Genomic DNA, 24,345 nt, shown 5'->3' on the forward strand with positions numbered 1-24,345 from the left:
CATTCCTGAGGAAGGGCACTGTGCCATCCTGGAACATTGACCTGTCTATGTATGTGTGTGTGTGTGTAGGTTTATAGACTTGTGTGTAACTATCTAATGTTCTTATATAAACTCTTGTGATCCGTACCCCCCCCCCCCCCCCTCACCCCTCACCCCCACCCCCGTGTACAGCACTATGCAATCCGCGTGGCACTTTATATATAGATTATAACAATAGAAGGAGACACAGTATAGTGCAGACTGCCATACCTCACATTTGCTTGTTTGAGTCTTTTGCTGATTGAGAACTCGCTGACCACACGTCTTGCTGATGTCAGTGTTGCAGGGTGAGTGCATTGAGCAGGATCACTGTGTAATTGAGAAAAACTGTGGGGTTGTGGAGCTGCGGTCAGACCCAGGAGCGCTGTGCACAGTGAACGGCCAGGAAGTCACGGAAGTCTGCCGTCTGTCACAAGGTGGGTCACTTCATTGGACTTCTTGTGTATGAATTCCATTCTTCACGTATCCATGGATTTCTGAATTTGGGGTCTGTTTATTAAAGTATTTTTGTGTCATATCTCCCAAAAAAGGGTGTTGTACCCACAAATATTAAGTATGCCCAAGATGTACCAAAGAGGGACAGATATGTCCATATCTGCAGCCATCCCTCCATGTCCGACATCAACAGCTGCTGTGCTGACAGATTTACCAAGCCCCGGCCGCTGTGGTAGCCTATGGGTAACATTTCACGTGTTTTTTTGGGAGAGGGATCCTGTCTGTTTTACCTGTTATGGGACCCACCATATCTAATGGCAGCACTGCCTGTAGCTGGTTATCCAATTCCTTTGTAGGATCCAATATTAATAGTTATACATTGATAGTGCAATTCCGTAATCTGAGATTGATGTCATCTGTGACCCCTCATCACCTCAGTATCAGAAACTCAATTAGAACGACAGATTCTTAATGCTCCGATGGTCTTTATCTTTGCATGCCTGAATTGAAGGAAAAGACAATGTCCCCTTTAAATGGTTTGTTTGGCAGTAGTGACACAGAGCTTACTGTGCATGTCTCCCCCTGCAGTCTCTCTGGGTATGTCGCTCAGAGCAGTCATTTGTACAGACATTCTCTATGAATCTCCCTGTGCACTCCAAGAATTACTACCAATGTAAATGCTGCCAAAAGATGTGGGAGGAAGATCACATTTAAACAGAAAGCTAAGCACCATTTTTTTTAAAATAAAGCATCAACACCATTGCAGTTTTGTATAATATGTACAGTATGTCTAGTTTTGGAGCTGTAAAGGTCACCAATGTTTCATGTTTACACTTTTTAACATATTTTTTTTTACATTCCTTCTATTTTCTTTTTGGAATAGATGATGAGACTTCAGTTGTTATTCAATTAGCCTTTTTCCAGCTTAATGCAGCTCAGTTATCACTGCCTAGATCTAGAAATGGGAATCTAGTTTCTAGCACTTTGGATCATTTTTGCCATTCTCTTACCTCTGCTATTACATAGAAAAATAGAATTTGACGGCAGATAAGAACCACTTGGCCCATCTAGTCTGCCCCTTTTTTTTTTAACCATATTTTTATCTCCAATCTCATTTGATCCTTATTTCTTCACCCCCCTCCAGTGTCAGTGCATGTCCTCGTGTCCTATTGCTTGTCTTCATTTGAAGAATGTTTCCCTCCTGGACTTAAAACCATTGATATATTTGAAAGTTTCTATCATTTCTCTAGCATCCATAAGGGATATTGGGGACAGAATTAGTACGATGGGGTATAGACAAGTCCAAAGGAGCCAGTGCACTTTAAATTCTTTCAACTGGGTGTGCTGGCTCCTCCCCTCTATGCCTCCTCCTGCAGGTCAGTTTAGAAAAAAGTGCCCTCAGGAGAGGATGCACACTCTGCAAGCTCCAGAGTTTTTCTTCAATTTCTTTTAAAAGTTTTATTTCTTTCGGTATGCTGTTTGGGCAACAGCATACCTGCGCTGTGGGAGTGGGAGTGGGGGGGGGGGGGGGGGGCGGCCACTGGCCTCTTGAGGTGCAGAGCCGCTTCCACACTGAGGGGCTGTTTGTTCATCGGGGCATGGTGCCTTGGCTGTTGCAGCTGCAGTATGCCGCACACCCCTAACGCTGCCTGAAGGTGATCATCGGCAGTTCACTGTGCGGCTGAAGCGCGGGTGGGGCGTATGGGTCCCTCCTGGGGGGGGGACCCGCTGTAGCCCCTGCGTGAGACTGGCATAGCCTCAGCAGCTCCTCCATAACCGTCCCTGTATCACTGGTACCGGGTGTAGAGGGGGAGAGCCGCTATAGTGTGCACAAGTAACATCCCTCTGTAGGATTTTTCATAATACAGACTCACTGTTGTTTACTTATAAAAACGCTGACAGCCTCACTGGGGCTGTGCAGCGCTGTTGTCCTCTCTCCTGTGTCTCCTCTCACGTGATATAGGAAGGCTTGTGTTGTCTTTCAGGCCGTATTGTATGTGTATTATACCTGTTTTTCTTATGCTCAATATCATGTGAGCAGTGTAGTCAGTCATCTCAGAATGCTGATAACGATGTGGGGGAGAGTCAAGAGCCCTCCTGGCTGGGGGCTATAAAAACTATGATGTCAGATATGTCATCTTAGCTCACTACAAATGCCTGTAAAACTCAAGTACTGCAGCAAGCTGTGGCAAAATTAGCTGCAAGACGCCCCTCCCTGTCCAATGCAGGTGCACAAAAACGTTCTTTACCAGCACTACTATCAGATACTGATGATTTACAGGATGATGGGGATGATACGGACCCCATAAGCGGGGACTCCACCCCTACGCAGGGTATTGAACCCCTTATATTGGCTATACAGGATGTGTTAAAGCTCCCCCTGGAGGTTTCTACTAATCAGCAGTCATTTCTCCTCCCTCAAGACAAACTGACTGTCACGTTTCCTGATTCTAAAGAATTGGGTGATTTATTTAAAATAGCCAGATAAAAAATATCAGGTGTCCAAAAGGTTTTTAAATACCTTCGCTTTTTCCCCTGAAGGCAGGAAATTCTGGGATGAATCTCCAGCAGTGGATGTATCAGTCTCTTGCCTTTCCAAAAAAGGCGGTGCGCCCTGCTCTGGGCTCCTTTACGGTAAAGGACCTGGGGGATAGGAAAATAGAAACCACTCTAAAATCTATCTGCACTGCTGCAGGTGTAGCTCAAAGGCCGGTCATTGCTGGTTGCTGGATGAAGCATGCCATTCATACATGGGCTACTCAAATTCAAGAGGGCCTTTCTGGGAATATGACCTTGGTTACTACTGTTACTTTACTTAAACACATTCAGGACATGGCAAGAGTCCTCTGTGACTCCCTAAAAGAGATTGGCAATATACAGGCTAGAACAACTGCTATGGCTGTGTCTGCTCACAGAGCCATATGGTTGCGTCATTAGATTGCAGACGCTGACTCCAAACGTAATGTGGAATCTCTTCCTTTCACAGGTGAATGGCTCTTCGGAGGGGAATTGGATGCATGGATCTCCAAAGTTACTGCTGGAAAATCCACGTTTCTCCCTTCAGGGGCTCCACCTGCTAGACGTACCTACTCGGGACCGTCTACTCAGTCCTTTCGGTCCTCCAGAATTCGATCTAAGGCCAGGGGTGCCTCCAATGCAGCTAGAGGCTCCAGAGGTAAGCCTAAGAAACCAGCCATTGCCAGATCTCAGGACCAGAGCCCCAGTTCAGCTTCCTCTAAGACTTCAGCATGACGGTGCCCACCCACCCCGAGGGGATCTTGCGGTGGGGGCTCGATTACGTCACTTCAGCCACATCTGGGTCGGTTCCTGCCAAGATTCTTGGGTAAGGGACCTTATCTCTCAGGGTTACAAGCTGGAGTTCGACGGTGCTCCTCCCCAACGATTTTTCAAATCAGGCTTGCCAGGTTTGGAAAATATGCGTGTTACACTACTGCTGGCCTTCGACAAGTTGGTCCAGTCCCAGGTCATTGTTCCAGTACCCCTACTACAACAAGGACAAGGTTACTACTCCAGTCTGTTTGTGGTACCAAAACCAGACTGGTCAGTTAGAGACACATTTTGAATCTGAAGTCCTTGAATTCTTACCTGGAGGTTTTCAAATTCAAGATGGAATCTTTGAGAGCGGTGATCGCGGGCCTGGAACAACAAGAATTCCTCGTGTCCCTGGATATCAAGGAGGCCTACCTGCATATCCCGATTTGGCCTCCTCATCAGGCCTATCTACGGTTCGCCCTACTGAACGATCTCTACCAGTTTCAGGCATTGCCCTTTGGCCTGTCTACAGCTCCGAGGGTGTTCATGAAGGTGATGGCGGAAAGGATGTTCCAGCTCAGAGTCCAGGGGGTCAACATTGTCTCTTACCTGGATGACCTCCTGCTAAAAGCAAGTTCCAGGGAGTTCTACTGCTGCATATAGATTGCACTATCCAGCTTCTGTCTCACCACGGGTGGATCCTCAATCTACAGAAGTCTCAACGGCTCCTGTTTCTGGGTATGATACTGAATACTGTAGCTCAAAGGGTGTTTCTCCCAGAGTACAAGGTGAGAACACTTCAAGAAATGGTTCGCATGGTTCTCCGTCCTGCTCGAGTTTCCATTCATCTTTGCATAAAGTTGTTGGCAAAAATGGTGGCCTCATACGAGGCGATACAGTTCGGAAGGTTCCATGCCAGACCCTTCCAATTGGACATCCTGAACAAGTGGTCCGGTTCACATCTCCAGATGCACCGAATGATTCGGCTGTCACCCCAGGCCCGGATTTCGCTCCTATGGTGGTTGCAGTCTTCCAACCTGCTGGATGGTCGACGTTTCGGGATTCAGGATTGGACCCTCCTCACGATGGATGTGAGTCTACGAGGATGGGGAGCTGTCACCCAGGGGGCGCAGTTCCAGGGCAGGTGGTCTGCCCAAGAAGCCTTACTCCCGATCAACATTCTGGAACTTTAAGCGATATACAATGCTCTGATTCAGGCCTCCCCTCTTCTCAGGGATCGGGCGATCCAGGTTCAGTCGGACAACGCCACGGCAGTGGCGTACATCAATCGACAAGGAGGGACAAAAAGCAAGACCTGCATGCAAGAAGTGTCAAAAATACTTCTCTGGGCAGAAAGAAATGCAAGAGCAGTGTCCGCAATTTTCATCCGGGAGTGGACAACTGGGAAGCGGACTTCCTGAGTCGCCACAACCTCCACCCGGGGGAGTGGGGATTACATCCTCAGGTGTTTCAACAGATTGTCGACAAGAAGCTTCGTTGCTACTGCTTGCGAACCAGGGACCCTCAGGCGAGTGCAGTGGGTGCACTGATGTTACCTTGGCCTTACCGGCTGGTCTACCTATTTCCTCCGATCCCGTTGATCCCAAGGGTACTCCAACGGATCAGACATCACAGTGTCCAAGCAATCCTGATTGTGACGGATTGGCCCCGAAGGGCATGGTATGCAACTCTTCTGGACATGTCCGTAGAAGACCCTAGGCCTCTGCCACTACGAAAGGATCTTCTTTAGCAAGGACCGTTCGTCTTCCCAGACTTATGGCGGCTTCGTTTGACGGCATGGAAGTTGAGCGGAATATCCTACCTCACAAAGGGCTTTCCAAAAAGGGCATTGCCACTATGGTGCAATCCAGAAAACCTGTGACGTCAAAACATCATCATATCTGGAGGAGATAAGTCTCTTGGTGCAAGTGTCACTTGGGACGTTTCCTGCAGGCTGGTGTGGATAAAGGCTTACGTCTGGGTTCCATTAAGGTCCAGATTTCAGCTCTTTCAATTTTCTTTCAGAAGAAATTGGCTGTCTTGCCAGGAGTTCAGACCTTCTTACAAGGTGTGCTCCACATACAACCTCCCTTTGTGCCGCCTACGGCACCCTGGGCTTTGGATGTGGTGTTGCAATTTCTACAGTCCTCCTGGTTTGAGCCTCTGATGACAGTAGAAGACAAGTGCCTCACATGGAAGACAGTGATGTTGTTGGCCCTGGTTTCTGCTAGACGCGTCTCAGAATTGGGGGCCTTATCGTGTAAAAGTCCATACTTGGTCTTTTACAGGGACAGAGCGGAGCTCTGGACTAGACAGCAGTTCCTGCCGAAGGTTGTCTCCGCATTCCATCTGCATCAACCTATTGTGATTCAGTCTTGTCCTGACGCCTCGGCTCCTCCGGAGTCTTTGGATGTGGTGCACGCTTTGAAGATCTATGTCAAACTCACAGCTCGGGTCAGGAAGACGGATTCCTTGTTCGTGCTCTATGATGCGCAGAAAAAGGGTTGTCCTTCAAAGCAGTCCATTGCTCGTTGGATTAGGCTTACTATCCAACAGGCCTATGTGTCGGCAGCCTTACCTGTTCCTAAGTCTTTGATGGCCCACTCTACAAGGTCATTGGGCTCTTCCTGGGTGGCTGCCCATGGAGTCTCGGCCTTGCAACTATGCCAAGCCGCTACCTGGTCGGGGAAGAACACCTTTGTGAAGTTCTACAAGTTTGATACCCTGGCCAAAGAGAATACCCAGTTTGGGCAGGCGGTGCTGTAGCAGTCTCCGTACGTTCCTGCCCATTCTGGAAGCTTTGGGACATCCCCTATCATACTAATTCTGTCCCCAATATCCCTTATGGATGCTAGAGAAAATAGGATTTTAAATACCTACCGGTAAATCCGTTTCTCGTAGTCCATAAGGGATATTGGGAGCCCGCCTCTGTGCGGTGACTTCTGCAGGTTCTCTGTTATGTGTTACCTGTTCAACTGTTGCTGTTAATGTTGCCAGCCGTTGCTGGCCCGGTTATGTTTTGGTGTGCTGGTGTATAAATCTCACTGCCATTCTTGTTATGTTCCTTCTCTCAAGTATGTAATTCTCCTTCGGGCACTGTTTTACCAATATCTGACCTGTTGGAGTAGGCATAGAGTGGAGGAGCCAGCACACCCAGTTGAAGAAATTTAAAGTGCACTGGCTCCTATGGACACGTCTATTCCCCATCGTACTAATTCTGTCCCCAATATCTTTTATGGACTATGAGAAAAGGATTTGCCGGTAGGTATTTAAAATCCTATTTCCCCCCCTTTCCCTTCTCTGCTCCAGACTATACATATTGAGATTTTTTAGTCTTTCTGGGTATGTTTTGCGATGTAGGCCATGCACCATTTTAGTTGCCCTGTTCACATAGGGAAGTAAGTTAGTAGCTAACATTAATGTATGCTACTATGTCTGACATTTTTTAAGTGCCCATAGAATCCTCTTTTTCATAAATATAATGTAATTATATTGTACTGAAAACTATAATCTAGGAAGTGTACAGATATGTCCTCATTCATCTTTGCTGCAGTCACACCAAACAGCACCTCTTGGCACCCCAGGTCGCGGGAGAATCTTCTAGCGCTGAGAGGTCTATTTACTAAGCCTTGGATGGAGATAATGTACCAGCCAATCTGCTCCTAACTGTCATTTTTCAAACCCAGCCTGTGACAGCTAGGAGCGGATTGGCTGGTACTTTATCTCCATCTAAGGCTTAGTAAAAAGACCCCTGAGTGTCTTTTTTTTTTGTTCCCTTTCTGCCGAAAATGCGTCTTAGTCACAATGCGATGCGACTAGGATGCAAGAGGAGACTGCGCGGATTAATGTGATATATGACACTAGTATATCTGTGTGTGACTGAGTCTCTGAATCTGTGTGTAAAGTGCTACAATGTAGCAGCCGCAGTTGAGTTTTAAATGCAAGTTCTGTTGTGCTCTGTATACAGACTGTATTCAAGAGTCATGTATCACAGTAATCAGCACAATCTCCTGCTGTGTCCTTGGCACACCAGGCATCTTGCACATTTGTATATAACCTGATATATGTTCTCACACGTACCGTATTAAACAGTGCATGAGATCAGTCACCCCTAGGTATGTTGAGGACACACATACTGGGAATATGGGTTAAATGAATATCCGCTAACACATTTTTTAGTGTTTCCTTAGTGATCCAATCTGTTGTACTAGCAACGTACAGATATGTCCTCCCTCATCGTTGCTGCAGTCGTGTTATACAGATCTTCTAGTCGTGCCTAGTCATGAGCGCAGTTATTAATGCTGGGTGTCTTTTTGTGCATTTTTTCCAGAAAATGCATCTTATTCGATCACTAAGTGAATAAGACACACATACACACAGACTATGCAGATTAAAATTATATGCAGTATGCCTATATTCTGTGTGCAGGTGTATAGGCAAACAAAATGCTACGTTACAGTGTTTTCCTAGAAAATCTGTCTGTCACCTTTTATACTGTTAATTTCTCTTACGTCCTAGAGGATGCTGGGGTCCACATTAGTAGCATGGGGTATAGACGGGTCCACTAGGAGCCATTGGCACTTTAATAGTTTGAGAGTGTGGGCTGGCTCCTCCCTCTATGCACCTCCTACCAGATCCAGTTTAGAAAATGTGCCCGGAGGAGCCGGTCACAGCTAGGGGAGCTCTACAGAGCTTCTTTAGTAAATGTTTATTTTAGAGTTTATTATTTTACAGGGAGGCTGCTGGCAACAGCCTCCCTGCTTCGAGGGACTAAGGGGTGGAGTAGTGTCCGCCCTGCAGGGTCTGAGCCAGTATCTCCGCTGACAGGACACTGAGCTCCTGAGGGGATCGAACGTTCCCCGCCACAGGGGATCGCTCACCACGGCAGCATGCCGCCACCCCCTTACAGAGCCAGAAGATCAGAAAAGGCAAGATATGGCGGCACAAGGGTAGGAGCGCAGCTCTGAGCGGCTGCGCTCCGGGAAGGCTAAGCGGCACACAGTGTTGGCGCTTTGAGGGGCGTCCTGAGCCAGCGTCTTAATACCCTACACTGGTCACAGACGCTAACCGGAGACTGAATCCCAGGCTAGCGTCACAATCCTCCGTACTCAGACGCTCAACAGGGGACGGAATCCCCCACCTTGCGACGGAGTCCTCAGGCCAGTATAAACAATTTGTGCGGGAAGACGCGCCATCTTCAAGGGGCGGAGCTTCTCCTCAGAGCGGACCCAGCAGTGTTCAGCGCCATTTTCCTGCTTACAGTTCCTGTACACAGACGCTGACAGAGCTGTCCCTCCAAGCAACTCCAGCTATCCTGTGCGTACCAGGGGGTTGTAGAAGGATGGTGAGGTGGTGAATTAGATCTGTGTAACTTTTACAGTAGGGGAAATGGTTCTAAATTGCACACCCTCCAGTAATGAAAGGTGCTATGCTGCTGAGAATAAAGTAGTATACACAGACAAAGGGGGTGCAGATGCACTAAACGATTATTACAGTATAATATAATATGTCATAAGAGGTTGTTGGTATATCGTTGGCCAATGATATCGGCCTGCCCACCAATCGTCCAGGTCACCTCTTGTCGGGCAGGTTCCTAACACTATGGGACCAACATCCGGAACGCAGGGAATCCCCAAACATGATCCAGCAAAGGACCCCCCCCAGGGCATCACACTAAAAAATAGTGATAGTAAAGTGATATAAAGTGTGGGTATATGAAGGTCCCTACTATGAGTTTAAAGGTAGAGAGTATGTGAAAAAAAAAAAAAAATGTGCATACATAAATAATAGACAAACATGATCTAAAAAGTGACTGTGTTTTTAAATGGTGATGCCCTGAGACAGCCCAGCCAGAACAGGCACGGGGGACCCTACGTCCAAATGCCAACCCCAAATTGACTGACGCTATGTATAAATAAATAGGACTTACTTAGAATTATGCCTGTGTCACTGTGCAGTCCATGCTGGCTTAAAAACATAGATGGTGGTGGGGGGAGGGGCACCCCTCCCCCCCACCATCTATGTTTTGAAGCAGGGAAGCCAGCATGGACTGCACAGTGACACAGGCATAATTCTAAGTAAGTCCTATTTATTTATACATAGTGTCAGTCAATTTGGGGTTGGCATTTGGACGTAGGGTCCCCCGTGCCTGTTCTGGCTGGGCTGTCTCAGGGCATCACCATTTAAAAACACAGTCACTTTTTAGATCATGTTTGTCTATTATTTATGTATGCACATTTTTTTTTCACATACTCTCTCATAGTAGGGACCTTCATATACCCACACTTTATATTAGTGATGTGCACCGGACATTTTTCGGGTTTTGTGTTTTGGTTTTGGATTCGGTTCCGTGGCCGTGTTTTGGATTCGGACGCGTTTTGGCAAAACCTCCCTGAAAATTTTTTGTCGGATTCGGGTGTGTTTTGGATTTTTTTTTTTTTTTTTACAAAAAAACCCTCAAAAACAGCTTAAATCATAGGATTTGGGGGTCATTTCGATCCCATAGTATTATTAACCCCAATAACCATAATTTCCACTCATTTTCAGTCTATTCTGAACACCTCACAATATTATTTTTAGTCCTAAAATTTGCACCGAGGTCGCTGGATGGCTAAGCTAAGCGACCCAAGTGGCCGACACAAACACCTGGCCCATCTAGGAGTGGCACTGCAGTGTCAGGCAGGATGGCACTTCAAAAAAATTGTCCCCAAACAGCACATGATGCAAAGAAAAAAAGAGGCGCACCAAGGTCGCTGTGTGACTAAGCTAAGCGACACAAGTGGCCGACACAAACACCTGGTCCATCTAGGAGTGGCACTGCAGTGTCAGGCAGGATGGCACTTCAAAAAAATTGTCCCCAAACAGCACATGATGCAAAGAAAAAAAGAGGCGCACCAAGGTCGCTGTGTGACTAAGCTAAGCGACACAAGTGGCCGACACAAACACCTGGTCCATCTAGGAGTGGCACTGCAGTGTCAGGCAGGATGGCACTTCAAAAAATTGTCCCCAAACAGCACATGATGCAAAGAAAAAAAGAGGCGCACCAAGGTCGCTGTGTGACTAAGCTAAGCGACACAAGTGGCCGACACAAACACCTGGTCCATCTAGGAGTGGCACTGCAGTGTCAGGCAGGATGGCACTTCAAAAAAATTGTCCCCAAACAGCACATGATGCAAAGAAAAATGAAAGAAAAAAGAGGTGCAAGATGGAATTGTCCTTGGGCCCTCCCACCCACCCTTATGTTGTATAAACAGGACATGCACACTTTAACGAACCCATCATTTGAGTGACAGGGTCTGCCACACGACTGTGACTGAAATGACTGGTTGGTTTGGGCCCCCACCAAAAAAAGAAGCAATCAATCTCTCCTTGCACGAACTGGCTCTACAGAGGCAAGATGTCCACCTCATCATCATCCTCCGATTCCTCACCCCTTTCACTGTGTACATCCCCCTCCTCACAGATTATTAATTCGTCCCCACTGGAATCCACCATCTCAGGTCCCTGTGTACTTTCTGGAGGCAATTGCTGCTGGTGGATGTCTCCACGGAGGAATTGATTATAATTCATTTTGATGAACATCATCTTCTCCACATTTTCTGGAAGTAACCTCGTACGCCGATTGCTGACAAGGTGAGCGGCTGCACTAAACACTCTTTCGGAGTACACACTGGAGGGAGGGCAACTTAGGTAGAATAAAGCCAGTTTGTGCAAGGGCCTCTAAATTGCCTCTTTTTCCTGCCAGTATACGTACGGACTGTCTGACGTGCCTACTTGGATGCGGTCACTCATATAATCCTCCACCATTCTTTCAATGGTGAGAGAATCATATGCAGTGACAGTAGACGACATGTCAGTAATCGTTAGTAATCGTTGGCAGGTCCTTCAGTCCGGACCAGATGTCAGCACTCGCTCCAGACTGCCCTGCATCACCGCCAGCGGGTGGGCTCGGAATTCTTAGCCTTTTCCTCGCACCCCCAGTTGCGGGAGAATGTGAAGGAGGAGATGTTGACGGGTCACGTTCCGCTTGACTTGACAATTTTCTCACCAGCAGGTCTTTGAACCTCTGCAGACTTGTGTCTGCCGGAAAGAGAGATACAACGTAGGTTTTAAATCTAGGATCGAGCACGGTGGCCAAAATGTAGTGCTCTGATTTCAAGAGATTGACCACCCGTGAATCCTGGTTAAGCGAATTAAGGGCTCCATCCACAAGTCCCACATGCCTAGCGGAATCGCTCTGTTTTAGCTCCTCCTTCAATGTCTCCAGCTTCTTCTGCAAAAGCCTGATGAGGGGAATGACCTGACTCAGGCTGGCAGTGTCTGAACAGACTTCACATGTGCCAAGTTCAAAGGGTTGCAGAACCTTGCACAACGTTGAAATCATTCTCCACTGCGCTTGAGTCAGGTGCATTCCCCCTTCTTTGCCTATATCGTGGGCAGATGTATCGGCTTGAATGGCCTTTTGCTGCTCCTCCATCCTCTGAAGCATATAGAGGGTTGAATTCCACCTCGTTACCACCTCTTGCTTCAGATGATGGCAGGGCAGGTTCAGGAATGTTTGGTGGTGCTCCAGTCTTCGGCACGCGGTGGCTGAATGGCGAAAGTGGCCCGCAATTCTTCGGGCCACCGACAGCATCTCTTGCACGCCCCTGTCGTTTTTTAAATAATTCTGCACCACCAAATTCAATGTATGTGCAAAACATGGGACGTGCTGGAATTTGTCCAGATGTAATGCACGCACAATATTGCTGGCGTTGTCCGATGTCACAAATCCCCAGGAGAGTCCAATTGGGGTAAGCCATTCTGCGATGATCTTCCTCAGTTTCCGTAAGAGGTTGTCAGCTGTGTGCCTCTTATGGAAAGCGGTGATACAAAGCGTAGCCTGCCTAGGTACGAGTTGGCGTTTGCGAGATGCTGCTACTGATGCCGCCGCTGCTGTTCTTGCTGCGGGAGGCAATACATCTACCCAGTGGGCTGTCACAGTCATATAGTCCTGAGTCTGCCCTGCTCCACTTGTCCACATGTCCGTGGTTAAGTGGACATTGGGTACAACTGCATTTTTTAGGACACTGGTGACTCTTTTTCTGAGGTTTGTGTAAATTTTCGGTATCGCCTGCCTAGAGAAATGGAACCTAGATGGTATTTGGTACCGGGGACACAGTACCTCAATCAAGTCTCTAGTTGCCTCTGAATTAACAGTGGATACCGGAACCACGTTTCTCACCGCCCAGGCTGCCAAGGCCTGAGTTATCTGCTTTGCAGCAGGATGACTGCTGTGATATTTCATCTTCCTCACAAAGGACTGTTGGACAGTCAATTGCTTACTGGAAGTAGTACAAGTAGTCTTCCGACTTCCCCTCTGGGATGACGATCGACTCCCAGCAGCAACAACAGCAGCGCCAGCAGCAGTAGGCGTTACACTCAAGGATGCATCGGAGGAATCCCAGGCAGGAGAGGACTCGTCAGACTTGCCAGTGACATGGCCTGCAGGACTATTGGCTTTCCTGGGTAAGGAGGAAATTGACACTGAGGGAGTTGGTGGTGTGGTTTGCAGGAGCTTGGTTACAAGAGGAAGGGATTTAGTTGTCAGTGGACTCCTTCCGCTGTCACCCAAAGTTTTTGAACTTGTCACTGACTTCTGATGAATGCGGTCCAGGTGACGTATAAGGGAGGATGTTCCGAGGTGGTTAACGTCCTTACCCCTACTTATTACATCTTGTCAAAGGCAACACATGGCTTGACACCTGTTGTCCGCATTTGTGTTAAAATAATTCCACACCGAAGAGCTGATTTTTTTTGTATTTTGATCAGGCATGTCAATGGCCATATTCGTCCCACGGACAACAGGTGTCTCCCCGGGTGCCTGACTTAAACAAACCACCTCGCCATCAGAATCCTCCTTGTCAATTTCCTCCCCAGCGCCAGCATCACCCATATCCTCATCCTGGTGTACTTCAACAGTGACATCTTCAATTTGACTATCAGGAACTGGACTACGGGTGCTCCTTCCAGCTCTTGCAGGGGGCGTGCAAATGGTGGAAGGCGCAAGCTCTTCCCGTCCAGTGTTGGGAAGGTCAGGCATGGCAACCGACACAATTGGACTCTCCTTGGGGATTTGTGATTTAGAAGAACGCACAGTTCTTTGCTGTGCTTTTGCCAGCTTAAGTCTTTTCATTTTTCTAGCGAGAGGATGAGTGCTTCCATCCTCATGTGAATCTGAACCACTAGTCATGAACATAGGCCAGGGCCTCAGCCGTTCCTTGCCACTCCGTGTCGTAAATGGCATATTGGCAAGTTTACGCTTCTCATCAGACGCTTTCAATTTTGATTTTTGGGTCATTTTACTGAACTTTTGTTTTTTGGATTTTACATGCTCTCTACTATGACATTGGGCATCGGCCTTGGCAGACGACGTTGATGGCATTTCATCGTCTCGGCCATGACTAGTGGCAGCAGCTTCAGCACGAGGTGGAAGTGGATCTTGATCTTTCCCTATTTTAACCTCCACATTTTTGTTCTCTATTTTTTTTGTGTGGAATTATATGCCAGTATCAATAGCAATGGCCTACTACTATATATACTGCGCACAACTGAAATGCACCACAGGTATGGATGGATAGTTTACTTGACGACACAGAGGTAGGTACAGCAGTGGCCTACTGTACCGTACTGCTATATATTATATACTGGTGGTCAGCAAACTGTGCAAAAATTAAATGCACCACAGGTATGGATGGATAGTATACTTGACGACACAGAGGTAGGTACAGCAGTGGCCTACTGTACCGTACTGCTATATATTATATACTGGTGGTCAGCAAACTGTGCAAAAATGAAATGCACCACAGGTATGGATGGATAGTATACTTGACGACACAGAGGTAGGTACAGCAGTGGCCTACTGTACCGTACTGCTATATATTATATACTGGTGGTCAGCAAACTGTGCAAAACTGAAATGCACCACAGGTATGGATGGATAGTATACTTGACGACACAGAGGTAGGTACAGCAGTGGCCTACTGTACCATACTGCTATATATTATATACTGGTGGTCAGCAAAATTATGCACTGTACTCCTACTATATACTGTCTACAATGCAGCACAGATATGGAGTGTTTTTTTAGGCAGACAACGTATACTGGTGGTCACTGGTCAGCAAAACTCTGCACTGTACTACTCCTCCTATATAATATTATACTGGTGGTCCCCAGTCCCCACAATAAAGCAGCACACTGAGCACAGATATGGAGTGTTTTTCAGGCAGACAACGTATACTGGTGGTCACTGTCAGCAAAACTCTGCACTGTACTCCTGCTATATATACAGCTGCTCCCCAGTCCACACAATTAAGCAGTGTGAGCACAGATATATGCAGCACACTGAGCACAGATAATGAGCGTTTTTTTCAGGCAGAGAACGGATAAAACTGGTGGTCACTGATCAGCAAAGCTCTGCACTGTACTCCTCCTATATTATACAGCTGCTCCCCAGTCCTCCCCACAATTAAGCAATAAAGCACAATCAATCAAGTTCAACAATAAACGGAGAGGACGCCAGCCACGTCCTCTCCCTAACATTTCCAATGCACGAGTGAAAATGGCGGCGACGCTCGGCTGCTTATATAGAATCCGAATCTCGCGAGAATCCGACAGCGGGATGATGACATTCGGGCGCGCTCGGGTTAACCGAGCCATACGGGAGAATCCGAGTATGCCTCGGACCCGTGTAAAATGGGTGAAGTTCGGGTGGGTTCGGTTTCCGAGGAACTGAACCCGCTCATCACTACTTTATATCACTTTACTATCACTATTTTTTAGTGTGATGCCCTGGGGTGGTCCTTTGCTGGATCATGTTTGGGGCTTCCCTGTGTTCCGGATGTTGGCCCCATAGTGTTAGGAACCTGCCCGACAAGAGGTGACCTGGACGATTGGTGGGCAGGCCGATATCATTGGCCAACGATACACCAACAACCTCATATGACATATTATATTATACTGTAATTATCGTTTAGTGCATCTGCTCCCCCTTTGTCTGTGTATATAACTTTTACAGTACACAGTGGGCGCTGATAAGGGGTGTCCTTTATATATAACAGCGCTGTGTGTGGGTTGGCTCTGAACTCTGTGTGTCTCCTGCCATTCTTAGGGGGAAAACTCTGTCTTACCTACGCTGTGTGTGTGTGTGTGGAGTGTTTGGGGTCTCCAGTTAGCTATGTAAAGGGACTGTGTCATATAATTAGCTGAGGACATGTCCTCTAAGGATGATCTAATTCCATGTAATCAGGATTGCACTGTTGTAGCGCAGATACCAGCAAGGGAGCCTGAGTGGTTATCCTCTATCAAAACTATGATTTCTCAGATTTCTGCTAGGGTTGCTCAGAATGAATCTGCAACTCAGGTTTTACAGAACTCTATGGCAGTTTGGTCTGTTACCTCAGGACCCCCCTCTGTGGGTTCCCACAAACGTGCTCTTGCCCAGATCATGCAAGATGACACGGACACCGACTCTGACACAGCAGACAGTGATGGGGACGTGCTCAAGGGGGCCGCATCTCTTGCAAAAGTGGTGCAGTTGATGATAGAGGCCATTAGAGATGTGTTGAATATTACTGACACAACACCTGAACAGGTTGAGGAGGCTTACTTCACTGACAATAAGAAAGTCTCGCTAACCTTCCCTGCGTCCAAAGAATTAAATGCTATTTTTGAAAAAGCATGGGAAAATCCAGAGAAAAAAATTCCAGATCCATAGGAAGGTTCTGGTTGCTTTCCCCTTTCCCGAGGAGTATAGAAAGAAATGGGAAAACCCACCCATAGTGGACGCGTTTGTATCCAGACTCTCAAAAAAGGTGGTTTTACCTGTCCCAGGATCTACTGCCTTGAAGGAGCTGGCTGATCGCAAAATTGATACTACGCTCAAATCCATATACATTGCTACAGGGGCGATACTCCGTCCTACTATTGCCTGTGCATGGATTTCCAAAGCTATAGTAAAGCGGTCAGGCACGTTACTTGAGGATTTGGATACGTTAGATAAGAGTGACATTGAATTGTTTCTCCGTAACATTCAGGATTCTGCAGGTTTTGTGGTGGAATCCATGAAAGACCTGGGTTCAATGGCTGCAGGAATTTCTTCCATGTCCGTCTCAGCTCGTCGAGGACTGTGGCTGCGCCAGCGGTCTGCCGATGCGTAATCCAGGAGAGGTGTGGAGACCCTACCCTACACAGGTCAGGCTCTCTTTGGGGAAGCATTGGATGCGTGGATCTCCACGGCTACAGCGGGTAAGTCCCCTTTTCATCCCTCAGCAGCTCCGGCTACGAAGAAACCTTTTTCTTCACCTGCATCTTAGTCCTTTCGGGTTTCAAAACCAAGAAAGGCCAAACCGGCCAACACCTTCTTTAGAGGGGGCCGACTAAAATTTAAGAAACCTGCTGCGGCGGGTTCCCAGGAACAGAAGCCTGCTTCAAGTACCCCAAAGTCCTCCGCATGACGGTGGGCAGCGCAGCCTGGAGGTAGGACCGGTGGGGGCGAGACGCAGACATTTCAGTCACGCCTGGGTGTCGTCCGGCCTAGACCCCTGGGTACTAGATATTGTATACCAGGGGTACCGGCTGGAAATTCAAGATCTCCCTCCTCATCGGTTTTTCACATCGGGCTTTCCAGCTTTGCCGGCAGACAAGGCTACCCTACAGGGAGCCATCCAGAAGTTGGTGGAGGCACAGGTGATTGTACCAGTCCCTCCTCAAATGCAAAACACGGGTTACTATTCGAACCTATTTGTGGTACCGAAGCCGGATGGTTCGGTCAGGCCCATTCTGAACTTAAAATCACTAAACCCCTTTCTGAGGGAGTTGAAGTTCAAAATGGAGTCTCTAAGGGCGGTGATATCAGGTCTGGAAGAGGGGGAATTCCTGGTATCCCTGGATATCAAGGATGCGTACCTCCACATTCCGATTTGGCTGCCGCATCAAGCTTATCTCCGATTCGCTCTGTTGGACTGTCATTTTCAGTTCCAGGCCCTACCATTCGGCCTCTCCACAGCACCAAGGGTATTCACCAAGGTGATGGCGGAAATTATGGTTCTCCTCCGCAGGCAGGGGGTGAACATAATTCCGTATCTGGACGATCTGCTGATAAAAGCATCGTCCAAGGAGAAGCTGTTATGGTCAATAGCTCTCACGACCCAGCTTCTCAGAGAACATGGTTGCATCCTGAATATCCCAAAATCCCATTTGGAACCAACCAGGAGGTTGTCCTTTCTGGGAATGATCCTCGACACGGAAGTGCAGAGGGTGTTTCTTCCGGAGTAAAAAGCGTTGGTGATACAAACAATGGTCCGGGATGTCCTGAAGCCAGCCCCGGTGTCTGTTCATCAGTGCACGAGGCTCTGCAGTACGGGAAGTTTCGCGCTTGGTCCTTCCAACTCTATCTCCCAGACAAGTGGTCGGGATTCCATCTACACATGTACCAGAGAATATGTCTGTCGCCAAAGGCCAGGATTTCACTCCTCTAGTGGCTGTAGTTACCTCACACTCTGGAGTGCCACAGGTTTGGGATCCAGGACTGGATCCTTCTAACCACTGATGCAAGTCTCCGGTGATGAGGCGCAGTCACTCAAGGGGAAACTTTCCAAGGAAGGTGGTCAAGTCTGGAAGCTGGCCTGCCAATAAACATTCTGAAACTAAGAGCCGTCTACAACGGTCTTCTCCAAGCGGCCCCTCTTCTGAGAAATCGGACCATTCAAGTGCAGTCGGACAATGTAACGGCAGTGGCTTACATAAACCGACAGGGCGGAACGAAGAGCAGAGCTGCAATGTCAGAGGTAACAAGGATCGTCCTCTGGGCAGAAAAAAACGCGTTGGCGCTGTCAGCAATGTTCATTCCGGGAGTAGACAACTGGGAAGCGGACGTCCTCAGCAGACACGATCTCCATCCAGGGGAATGGGGCCTCCATCTGGAGGTGTTCAAGGAGGTAACAGGTCTTTGGAGCGTACCCCAGATCGACATGATGGCCTCTCGTCTCAACAAGAAGCTTCGGCGGTATTGTTCCAGGTCGAGGGACCCACAAGCAGTGGCGGTGGATGCCCTGGTGACTCTGTGGGTGTTCAGGTCAGTGTACATGTTTCTCCACTCCCACTCATTCCAAGAGTTCTCAAATTTATAACGAGAACAAGAGTTCAGGCAATCCTCATCGCTCCGGACTGGCCGAGAAGGGCTTGGTACGTGGTTCTTCTGAATCTACTGCTGGAAGAGCCGAGGCCTCTGCCTCTTCGGGAGGACCTGCTGCAGCAGGGGCCGTTCGCCTATCAAGACTTACCGCGGCTACGTTTGAAGGCAGATACTAGCTCGGAAGGGCATTCCGAACAAGGTTATTCCTACCCTGTTACAGGCTAAAAAAGGAGTAACGTCATAACATTACCATCGTATTTGGAAAAAATATGTACTGTATCTTGGTGTGAATCCAATAAGTTTCCTACGGTGGAGTTTCAACTGGGACGTTTTCTCCTCTTCCTGCAAGCAGGTGTGGATATGGGCCTGAGGTTAGGATCCATAAAGGTCCAAATTTCGTCCCTGTCCATTTTCTTCCAGAAACAATTGGCTGCCTTCCCTGAGGTTCAGACTTTTTTGAAGGGAGTTCTGCACATCCAACCTCCCTTTGTACCGCCTACGGCGCCTTGGGATCGTGGTGTTGCAGTTCCTCGAGTCGGACTGGTTTGATTCAATTCAGGAGGTTGAGGTCAAGTTTCTCACGTGGAAGGCTGTCACTTGTTGGCCTTAGCTTCTGCTAGATGTGTCGGAGTTGGGGGCTGTGTCATGTAAAAGCCCATACTTGATCTTCCATGAAGATAGAGCTGAGCTTCGGACACGTCAGCAGTTTCTTCCAAAGGTTGTGTTGGCAGTTCATATCAACCAACCTATTGTGGTGCCAGTTGCGACTGACTCCTCAGTTTGCTCAAGGACCTTAGATGTTGTAAGGGCTCTAAAGATCTATGTGAGGAGGACTGCTCGTCACAGGAAGTCGGTCTCCCTGTGTTTGTCCTGTATGATCCCAAGAAAATTGGGTGTCCTGCTTCTAAGCAGACGATCTCTCAGTGGATCAGATTCACTATTCAGCATGCATATTCTACAGCAGGCTTGCCGTGTCCTACGTCTGTTAAGGCCCACTCTACTCGTAATGTGGGTTCTTCCTGGGCGGCTGCCCGGGGTGTCTCGGCATTACAACTTTGCAGAGCAGCTACTTGGTCGGGGTCGAACACGTTCGCACAGTTCTACAAGTTCGATACTTTGGCCTCTGAGGACCAAAAGTTTGGTCAATTGGTTCTGCAGGAGCCTCCACGCCCTCCCTCCTGTTCTGGGAGCTTTGGTACATCCCCATGGTACTAATGTGGACCCCAGCATCCTCTAGGACGTGATAGAAAATAGGATTTTAATTACCTACTGGTAAATCCTGTTCTCGTAGTCCGTAGAGGATGCTGGGCGACCGCCCAGTGCTTCGTTATCCTGCAGTGGTTTTTTAGTTCAGTACTGCTTAGTTCTTGGTAAGTACTGTTTTTGTTACTTGGTAAGTAATCCTGTTCAGCCGTTGCTGATGTTTCAAGCTAGTTAGCTTGGGTTACCTTTAGTGTGAGCTGATGTGAAACTCGCCACTATCTGTGTAATCCTTCTCTCGAAGATGTCCGTCTCCTCGGGCACAGTTTCTAGACTGGGTCTGGTAGGAGGGGCATAGAGAGAGGAGCCAGCCCACACTCTCAAACTCTTAAAGTGCCAATGTCTCCTAGTGGATCCGTCTATACCCCATGGTACTAATGTGGACCCCAGCATCCTCTACGGACTACGAGAAAAGGATTTTCTGGTAGGTAATTAAATCCTATTTTTTCTGACTCTATTTAGTAAGTAACTTACTCAGGCTCTGGTTTTAAAGCAATGGGCATTAGAATTGGAAAAATCATGCCTGATATAAAAGTGTTTGGTCAGTATTTGTAGCACCTGTACGTGTTACAGGCCCTACACACTGGCCGACATCACTCAAAGATATGAACGATCTCGGTCATTAATGAACGAGATAACGTTCATATCTTTGAGTGTGGATGCCTCAGCGATGAACGATGCTCGGCCCCGCGCTCGTTCATCGCTGGTGCCCCGTCGCCTGTGCATGCAGGCCAATATGGACGATCTCGTCCATATTGGCCTGCAATGCTATGGAGCCGTGTGACGGGGGGAGTGAAGAAACTTCACTCCCCCCGTCACTACCCCGCCGCTGGGTCGCCCGTCGGCCGTATCCACCGTTTGGCAGCTTGGCGGCGGATCGGACAATGTGTAGGGACCATTAGTTTTAATAGGTTTTGTATGGAGAAGATTCCTGAGATTATCAAGTGCTGAGTGGGGTTTATTGACGTGCTACTAAAAAAAGGATAGTTGAAATCACCATGTAATTCTATAATCATTATAACATGAGACTATAGGTGACATCTCTCATAATAGTCATAATAGAGTCTAGTGTCCTGTATGAAACCTTTAGTCTTCTTGCCTTGATTGTTACACCAATTTGTGGCTCTGGCTGCTCAGGATTGCCGATGACTGTCAGGAAATGCAGGGACGTCTAGTTCAACATCAGTTGGAAAAACACAAGCTGCCTAACACTGGGGCAGATGTATTAAGCCTGGAGAAGTGATAAAGCAGTGATAAGTGCAAGGTGATAAGGCACCAGCCAATCAGCTCCAATATGTAAATGAACAGTTAGGAGTTGATTGGCTGGTGCGATATCACCTTGCACTTATAACAGCTTTGTCACTGCTTTATCCGTTCTCCGGGCTTAATACATGTGCCCCAATGGCACATAACTTATATATAGTTACAAATAGAATGCGGCTAGTATGCCTTGACGTTCTCTTTCCAGAAGGTGTCCGACTGGCATCTTGAGTCTTTTGCACCTAATAAATACAAGCACAATATACAATATATTCAACAACACTTCTTCTCTTTTTTTGCAGGAGCTGTCATTGTTTTAGGAAAGTTTCACAGATTTCGATTCAACCACCCAGCAGAGGCCGCTGTACTGAGGCAAATGCGATCTGTGAGTTTGAGGATCCCTTATTTTTGCATCACAAATAAGCTGGTACCTGTTTTATAAAAACACACATCATGGGGTATATCACCTTGTAAGGTGTTACATTGTAACAAAAACAGTGTTAGAAACCCTGGCCTGTATTACTGGACTAGCTTTCTGTGCAACAAAACACACCAGCATAATTTACACTATATTGTGAAAAGGCATCATGGTGTATTTACTAATACATACGTGAAAGTACCCTAGCTTTGGACGGAATGTTAGGTTAGCACATAATTTATTAGGCCTTTCTCAAACCTTTATTTAAAGAATGTTAGTGAAAGTAGCCTGGAAATGTCTGATCAGATTTGTCTGCTTAGACAATTGTTCAGAAAAAAAATCACGCTTCCATATCTCTGTGAATCTCCATTGTACATCCCTACTGACATACTGGTATCAAAATGTCAAGCAGTTCAATGCAGTGAATTCCACAGGAGACATAAAAGAAAAAAATAAATTGCTTTGAAAGTGCAAAAAAAATGCCCTCATTAAGCATTATTTTTGCATAAATATGCCTGCATGTATGCAGCACATATATACTTTGTATGTCTTCTGTTGGGAGGCGCTGTGCTGATTGTGGACTTTTTTTGCATGAAATTATTGGAGAACGGAGAAAAATTAATTACTGGAGCGTTACAGGTTTTTAAGGCACCATGCAGCCTTTTTCTCTGTGCAGCAGCAGTGCCGAATTTCCCATAAAGTGTGTTTGTTCTGTCAGTACAAAAGTACCAGGAACTGCAAAAATATTTCCACTGTACGTTCCATATGCCATCCTGAATGGAGTGTAAATGGGTAAGACATGCACACACTGCCCCTGTAAGCTGTCCTACTCGGTAAACATGTATACATCATTAAAACATTAAAATGTTCTAGTGAGTGGCTTTTTTTTATTATTCTATTAAATTGGCTACCATCAAATGAGGGCTTATAACCAATCAATAAAAATAATAAAATTAGGCGGTGGTGGTGGTGGTGGTGGTGGTGGTGGTGGTGGGGTTACTGTTCTGCTTAGGGGGGCACCCTCACTCCTAAATCCGCCCATGCTTGCATTGTACACTAACGTGCATTTGTACAAAAAGTGAGTAATTGATGATATCTGTGTGTGGTTATTGGTGACTATGGGGTAAATGTACTAAGCCTTGTTTAGCAATAAAGTTGAGAGAGATAAAGTACCAGCCACTCCGCTCCTAACTGCCATGTTACAGGCTGTTTGAAAAATGACAGTTATGTTCTGATTGGTTGGTAGTTTATCTCTCTCCAAGGCTTTAGGTGCACCTGTCCCTATGTCTTCTAAGAGAATCATGCAAAACACAAAACAGAGTATGTGAGACACGCAGACGCTATTGAGGAGAGAGGTGTAAATGGATTCCGAGAAGAGAGGAACCATTGCGGACATATGAGAGATAGAAATCACGGGTGATGTCACCTGTACTATCAGCTGCCGGCATTCTGACGGGCGAGATGCCGCTGTCGTGATCCTGACAGCCGGCATCCCGCCCCTTGGGAAATAATAAGATTTTACTCACCGGTAAATCTATTTCTCGTAGTCCGTAGTGGATGCTGGGACTCCGTAAGGACCATGGGGAATAGCGGCTCCGCAGGAGACTGGGCACAACTAAAGAAAGCTTTAGGACTACCTGGTGTGCACTGGCTCCTCCCACTATGACCCTCCTCCAGACCTCAGTTAGGATACTGTGCCCGGAAGAGCTGACACAATAAGGAAGGATTTTGAATCCCGGGTAAGACTCATACCAGCCACACCAATCACACCGTATAACTCGTGATACTATACCCAGTTAACAGTATGAAATATAACTGAGCCTCTCAACAGATGGCTCAACAATAACCCTTTAGTTAGGCAATAACTATAAACAAGTATTGCAGACAATCCGCACTTGGGATGGGCGCCCAGCATCCACTACGGACTACGAGAAATAGATTTACCGGTGAGTAAAATCTTATTTTCTCTGACGTCCTAAGTGGATGCTGGGACTCCGTAAGGACCATAGGGATTATACCAAAGCTCCCAAACGGGCGGGAGAGTGCGGATGACTCTGCAGCACCGAATGAGCAAACTCTAGGTCCTCCTCAGCCAGGGTATCAAACTTGTAGACTGTTGCAAAAATGTTTGAACCCGACCAAGTAACAGCTCGGCAAATTTGTAAAGCCGAGACCCCTCGGGCAGCCGCCCAAGAAGAGCCCACTTTCCTCGTGGAATGGGCTTGTACAGATTTAGGGTGCGGCAGCCCAGCCGCAGAATGTGCAAGTTGAATCGTGCTACAGATCCAGCGAGCAATAGTCTGCTTAGAAGCAGGAGCACCCAGCTTGTTGGGTGCATACAGGATAAATAGCGAGTCAGTTTTCCTGACTCCAGCCGTCCTGGAAACATATACTTTTCAGGGCCCTGACTACGTCCAGTAACTTGGAATCCTCCAAGTCCCAAGTAGCCGCAGGCACCACAATAGGTTGGTTCACATGAAAAACTGA

The 24,345-nt window shown here is 47.3% G+C and overlaps 1 protein-coding gene across 1 annotated transcript in view; it reads left to right on the plus strand.

The window, feature by feature from the left end:
- STARD9 (StAR related lipid transfer domain containing 9) overlaps positions 1 to 24,345 on the plus strand; it is a 495,399-nt gene that overhangs the window by 347,283 nt on the left and 123,771 nt on the right. Inside the window, exons 18-19 of the mRNA XM_063947652.1 lie at positions 318 to 455; positions 21,743 to 21,825. Coding sequence (XP_063803722.1) covers positions 318 to 455; positions 21,743 to 21,825 — 221 coding nt within the window. The remainder of the gene's footprint in view (positions 1 to 317; positions 456 to 21,742; positions 21,826 to 24,345) is intronic.

Source organism: Pseudophryne corroboree, chromosome 12 (assembly GCF_028390025.1).
Source record: "Pseudophryne corroboree isolate aPseCor3 chromosome 12, aPseCor3.hap2, whole genome shotgun sequence".
Lineage (NCBI taxonomy): Eukaryota > Metazoa > Chordata > Amphibia > Anura > Myobatrachidae > Pseudophryne > Pseudophryne corroboree.